Genomic DNA, 6,615 nt, shown 5'->3' on the forward strand with positions numbered 1-6,615 from the left:
GATTTCCTACAGTTGCTGTCGAGTAGATTCCAACTCCCATGTGTCAGAGAGGAACTGTGCTCCACCGGGTTTTCAATGGCTGATGATTGACCAGACTTGCTTCCAAGGCATCTCTGGGTAGATTTGAGCCTCTAATCTTAGCAAACTGCACAAACCAGGGTCTCCATATTCAACTGAATATGCTCTGTGTTACTCTAAGTAATGAGTCATATAGAATAGGCTTCATTCATCGATTGGGACAAGTATCTAGGGAGGTCCAATAACCAATCTCCGTTTTCTTCTGCAAGCAGCCTCTCCCTTTCTTTGAGAATTGCGCTCCCCTCCAGCATTCGCCACACACCGGAAGGTGGCTGCCACCTTCCTATAAGATCTTGCCTTCCTGGCAACTGTGCCTACTCTTGAAATGAACAGTCATCCAAGATGCACCCATCAGGAGTAGGTACAGTGTTCCCAGGAACAGAAAAATACAAGGCCTCAAAGGTGGTGAGGTCCTATATGGTTAGTACAGTAGAAACAGAGCCTCCAAACTCCTCAGGGCTTCTCCTGCAGACTTGTAATTAATCTTCCCTTTAATATGCTAGTTTCAATTTCTACATCTTTACAACAGAAAGGAAGGAAGGAAGGTAAGGAAGAAAATCTCTTTAGTTGTCAAGAAGTAGGTGGTATTTCTTGTCAGAACTGCTGTGCTCTGGTTTGTCGCCTGCGTTTCCAACAGAGGAGTCCGTCGGTGGTGCAGTTAACACGTTCAGGTGCTAACCAAAGGTTGAAGGTTCAGGCCTACCTAGGAGAAAGGCCTGGTGATCTACTTCTGAAAAAGCAGACATTGGAAACCCTGTGGATCAGTTCTGCTCTGGCACACAAGGAGTCACCAAGAGCCAAAATCAATTCGACAGCAACTGGTTTAACTGGTTTCCAACAGACCTACCTCTTACACCAGTCACCCAGGGAATTTCTCTGGGAAGGATGTAGAAGAAAACAGAGTGGCCCACTGTTGAAACAATGCTGCTCTCAAGGCTACTCTTCACTGTGGAAGGTTCCTGTGAACATGAGCCATGGCAGACCTCACAGAGACCCCCTCTTTGCCTGCACGCACATTTTCTTAAAAGTGAGAAAACCTAGCATGGATGAATTAAAAGCTTTTTCCAAACACAATAGAAAAAGGCATCAAAAACAGACACCTTGTTAAAGATCATTTTCCCTAACAACATGAATTGCCTTAAAAAGCAAAGCAAGACGTAGTTTTGAAGACCCACGCCACAGTATTTCCAATGGGCTCATGCGCACGCAAGCTGGACAGTGAATAAGGAAGCTCAGAGAAGAGTTGATGCCTTCGCATTAGAGTGCTGGTTAAGAATATTAAATATACCATAGACTGCCAGATGACAGATCACATCCATCTTGGAAGTAGTCATAATGCTTCTTAGAAGCAAAGGTGGCAAGACTTCATCTCACGTACTTTGGGGAAGGAAAAGAATATCAATCTTCAAAGAGAGAATCGGGGAGAAAGAGGAAGACCCTGAGCAAGATGGACTGATCAGTAGATGCACAGTGGGCTTGACCGTGGTAATGACTGAGAACAGGAAAGGTCGGGCTGTTTCCTCCCTGTTTCACACGCAGAGGCTGCGAGTCAGAGCCAGCTCAACAGCACCCAACAACTGTTCAGAACCGCAAAGGAAATTTACAAAGGTTTAACTTGGACTCTTTCTTTAGCTCCCTTTACAGTGATATGGAAAACTTGAACCACGTGGGAAACCCTTCCCACTCACGTGGGGTATCCTCGGATCCCCTGGGAGGAGCACACATCCGAGTCGGCCGTGCAGTCCACCTTCGCCACATAGACCTTGGCATCGTCCATGCTGTTGTACTTGTCTCCCAGGTCATTCCACGTTGGCTGCAGCCGCTGGCAGTGCCCACACCTGTGAGGAAAGTGACAAGCAAACTGAATGCCCAATGACCTCGCCGTTTACTGAGGGCAGCCAGGTTCTCTCACCCTCTTCAGACAGAGTGAGAGCTCAGGGTGACTACAGGAGCTGCTCTTGCAGCCTGAACCCTCCAGAGTCTCCCCGTCCTTCTCAGCATTCAGCGCAAACGCAGGGAGTTGTTGGGCAGGTTCTGTCCCTGTTCATCTCCACACGAGGCCCTCCTTCACTTTTTGCAGGCCGCCTGCGTCATTTTCTGATCTCGGCTTGGTGCTGAGGCTCTGAACCTCTGCTTTCTCCCAGACCTCTACCTAGCGAGTTCGTATTTGGCCCCAGGTTTGGTTTAGGCATGACTTCCTCCCAAGGAGTTGGTCCTGGGACCCTAGTCTCTCAGAGTGACCGCTCTTCCCGGATGCTCATGCCTCTACCCTGTGCCTGCAGCACCTGAGCAGCTTTTGCTGTATTCTCTGGCTGCTCTTTCATGTCACGCCTCCTCTCCTCCACAACCAAACACCCCCAACCAGCGTCAACTTCAAAAGTAAACCCACCCCCTCTCCCCGCAATGGAAAGCTAAGGAAGTTTCTAGCCACCCACACTTTTAGGGCTACTACAATCAAATGTCTATGTTATTCCTCGTATAAATTCAGTTGTACAAAACGACTTAAAAATCACCTATCACTTGACTGTGTTCAAGGGTCGCTCCCCCTGTATTCTCCCCTTACTGCACACGTCATTAAAGTCTCCACATCTTTTCTGTCACTAGAGCCACTTCTGGAGTCACAGAGCCGACTGTCATCTGCAGATGTCTGAGGTCGCCAGTGTCAGACGTGAACATCCTATGAGCCCACACGGGACACTTTATCCAGCTTCAAGCACACATTCACAAAGCAACTGCCGTCCACCCAGGAGCACTGATGTAGTGCTTTGTAGCACACGCATCTAGGTCACCTTCAGGTTTTCCTGAAACAGAGCTTTCCTAACTAAAACCCCGAGAATCCCTATTTTACCTAAGTGAACCCAATTCAATGATTTCCCCATTTCTGGCGGATTATTTTGAGGGAAAAGAATATTCTGCTTAAATATGTATCATTACAAGTTCCAAGAAGGGCAGCCACACCTTCTTACTATATCCCCCAACTTCCTAGCACATGCTTGGCAAGTAGGAAACTCTTGGCAATTTATTAGCTGAACAAAGGAGTAGATGCAGTAAAACGGTACCACATGTGGTGTTGTAGATTCAACGGTGGGCTTGGCAAGGCAAAAGGGAAGGGAAGGAGAAGAAAAGTCCCAAGTTCCATGGCCCCCTACAGAGAATGTGCCTTGTGGGAGGTGAATCTGTGGTCTCCATCCCATAGGCTCCTTCTCAGGGTACAACAGCCCATCAAGTATGATCTCAGCACATCAAGTGTGAGCTGCTGGCTAGAAACACAGATGCGGTGCTTAACCAAAGAGATCATCATTGGGAGGGGAAAAAAAAAAAGGATCATCATTTGATCCAGTGCTGGAGGAAACTGGCTGCATAGACATATTAAAAACCCCACATGGAGTGGTTTCCAACAAGACACCTTCCCTAAGGGATTTCAGGGGCAGTCCTGACTCTGGGTTTTGGTGATGGTGGTGGTGTTTGTGTGTGTGTGTGTGGCCAGATATACTCATTTTAGCCAGTTCTCCCCTCATATGTGGATTCTCTGCATTCTTGAGAAGTCAGCAAATACTAGACTGGAAGTAAGAATAAGGAAAAATGTCATTATGTGAAAATTCAAAACTGAGCATGCAAGACCATCATCCCTCCCTGCCCAGGTGGCTGTGAGGTGGCCGCAGGTGTCACCTTCACTGGTACAGTTCACCTGGAACCCTGTGGCTATAGTGAGGCTCTGAGGTAGCCAGTTGCATTCAGAAGGCAGCCCAACCTTGACCTCATTGGCACCACAGTGTGACCCGCAAATTGGCTGCAGAAAAAGCATGGCCTGATGTTGACACAGAATGTACAGCAGTGGAGACGGGCCTTGTATCTGCCAAGTTCACATCAAAGACAGATCAATGTGTCCACTGCCTTGTGCCTCTGTCCCCAAATCACACATAAGTTTCCCACAACCCACAGGAACTGGAACAGAGAGAGGGCCAGTGATACGGCAGGCAGCTGGCACGCATGCACTCAATCTGACCTCTGATCGACTCCCATCTGCTCCCCCAAGGGGTAATTTTTAAAAAGCCGTCATACAAACTCACATGTCTCGACTCACATATTTGTAGCAGGCTTTGAGGACAAACAAACCCATAGCTTAAAAGGTTAATCTTTCAGTGAGGACCTCTCTAAATCTAAGTCTCAAACAAGGAAAAGAAAATGTACTTGAAGTCCAGTGTTCACACTTGCTCTTCTCTCCCTCACTCAGCCCGGAACAAGCTGGCGATTACTGCAGACTCTGATCTGCAAATTCTGGCGAAATGCTACACAAACTTAGCTGTGTCAGTTTTTCTTTCAGTGAAATAATTGAGAAAGTCTACAGTCTTTTTCATTGCAACAGACTCCAGTTAAGTAGCTTACTTAACTGGAATAATCACTGGCTCCTCCTGCTCAGAATAACTGTTTAGTCCTATTTAGTTATGTGTCAGGCTGCCAACTATCAGGTCAGCAGTTCAAAATCACCAGCTGCTCGGTGGGAGAAAGATGAAGCTTTCTACTCCCATGGAGTTAAAGTCTCAGAGACCCCCAAGGGCAGTTCTCTCCTCTACTACAGGGTCACTATGAGTCAAAATCAACTTGATGGCAATGAGTTTATTAATTAGGAGTCCTGGTGGTGGAAAGATGAAGCACTCAATTTGAGCTCTGCTGGCAAAATATATGGCTGTGTTCTTTTATAATGATTAAATCAAACCACACCACACTCGACTCACGGCAACCCTATAGGACTGAGCAGAACTGCACCTGAGGGTTTCCAAGGCCACAAACCAGTAAAAGAATAGTCATCTTTCTCCTGCAGAGCAGCTAGGGGTCTCAAACTTCTGGCCTTGCAGTTAGCAGCCCTTACACTAGGTCCTACCGGGATCACTAGGGCTTCAGAATCCACTTGATAGAAACAGGTTTTGTCTTCAATATTTTACTGGCACAGCCTTATCTTCCATACCACTGGTAGTTCTAGAAACCCACATCAGCTGGTTCTTGGGAACTTGAAATGCACACTCTTGACAAAGACATTGCTAAGAAGTGAAAGCTGTCCAAAAGAATTTGATTCAACACCCTCAACACAGAATCAAGCAAAAGTGGTAGGTTCTAAGCCTGGGAGCAGGCCTGTGGGCTGGATGTGGGCCAAAGAAACAGAGTGCCCCACTTCCACCAGCACTGAGTTAGCACACCTCCCTTCTTCAGCTCCGGGTAAGAAAATCAAGGTTTGCTCACACAAATGCAATGCTTCCCCAGGTCAACCCCTGATCTCAAACTGCCTTGTGCCCCCAAATGTGGCAGCCTCTCCCCTCTTTCTGACATCTGGGGCATGCTAAGAAAGCACAGATTTGTTTGTGTGAATGGCCAAGAGCCCTTCAGTCAGGTAGGTGCTTCCTAAGTTAGGGTCCCTCTGGTACACAGGGCATCCGGGCACACACCAACGGCCACACCTGAGAGTGAAGGCAGGCTGTATATAGTCTGCTCATCGTGGCCAGTCTTCCCGAGACACACTTCCAAACCACTAGACCCAGACAGGAGAGAGGAGATGGCAGAGGTTAAGATTTTAAGGGTGGGCCGGTTGGTTTCTCTCTACTCGGAACTATGGTGGGCTCGCCCAAATCAGAGCAGCCAATCCATAGAGAAGACCATATAGCCGGCCTCACTATGAGACATGACATCCCTGGGCCAACCCCTCTCCACACCTCACAAAACAAACACTGGGAAAGCGTGCCTTTTGGAGTTGCTCTCTCCCAATGAAACCCTCACGCTGGTCACCTGCCCTACAGAACGGCCTGAAAGTAACCACCTGCGAGCACTGAGCCAACCGCAGGTAGCAGGCCTGCAGGAAAGGCCCACGTGGCCCCTTTGCGGCGCGCGGCCCACGGAGTGGCTGCATCCAGCCGGCCGCTGTGCCCCGCCGGCCTCGGAAGTTTGGGGTGTGGGCAGCGGCAGTCGGGGTCCCGTTCGGGTCCCAAGGAGCCCTAAAAGGAGCCGAGCCCACACTCCCCGGCCTTAGGCCAGGAGCGGGACGGGTGAAGTTCAGTAATGGAGCTGCAGGGGGTGGGGGAAGGGAGGAGGGACCGGCAGTTCCGGACTCCGCCGGGGAACCTCCCCTCTCCTCCTTCTCCGCTCCGCGCCACGTCAGCCGGACCGCCCGGGGCCAGCGCCGCCCACGCCCCACTGCCCCCTCGGCCCGCAGCCCCGCGGCCGGCTCTCCGGGCCGCGCGACGGTGGCCGGGCGCGGGCATGGGCAAGGGCAAGGCCGGGGCGCAGAACCAGGGGCGGCGGCAAGGGCCGGTCTGCGTCCGGCCTGAACCCCGAGGGGCGCAGCTCCGCGTTCGGGGCGGCGGGCAGCTAGTTACCAGGGCGCAAAGAACATGACGAAGTGCGCGGCGCTCTGGATCCCGTGCGTGAACATGTCGGCTGTGTACAGGTGCTTGGCGTGTGGGTCCTCCGCCTCCGCGCCATGGGCCAAGGAAGACCCGTCCGCAGGCGCGCCCGCCTCCTGGGCCCAGGTCCGCGGGCAGACGCCCC

General features: G+C 50.6%; 1 protein-coding gene across 1 annotated transcript in view; it reads right to left on the bottom strand.

Annotated features, from left to right (window-relative positions):
• The window catches only part of TXNDC5 (thioredoxin domain containing 5), a 33,290-nt gene extending 26,696 nt beyond the window's left edge, over positions 1-6,594 (bottom strand). The window contains exons 1-2 of the mRNA XM_013006980.2: positions 6,444-6,594; positions 1,767-1,916 (exon numbers count right to left, since the gene is read on the bottom strand). Coding sequence (XP_012862434.2) covers positions 1,767-1,916; positions 6,444-6,499 — 206 coding nt within the window. The 5' untranslated portion in view covers positions 6,500-6,594. The remainder of the gene's footprint in view (positions 1-1,766; positions 1,917-6,443) is intronic.
• Between the last annotated feature and the right edge of the window lie 21 nt (positions 6,595-6,615).

The sequence above is a fragment of the Echinops telfairi genome, unplaced genomic scaffold (genome assembly GCF_000313985.2).
Source record: "Echinops telfairi isolate 266 unplaced genomic scaffold, ASM31398v2 ScPeMD7_655;HRSCAF=1070, whole genome shotgun sequence".
In the NCBI taxonomy this organism is placed as follows: Eukaryota; Metazoa; Chordata; class Mammalia; order Afrosoricida; family Tenrecidae; genus Echinops; species Echinops telfairi.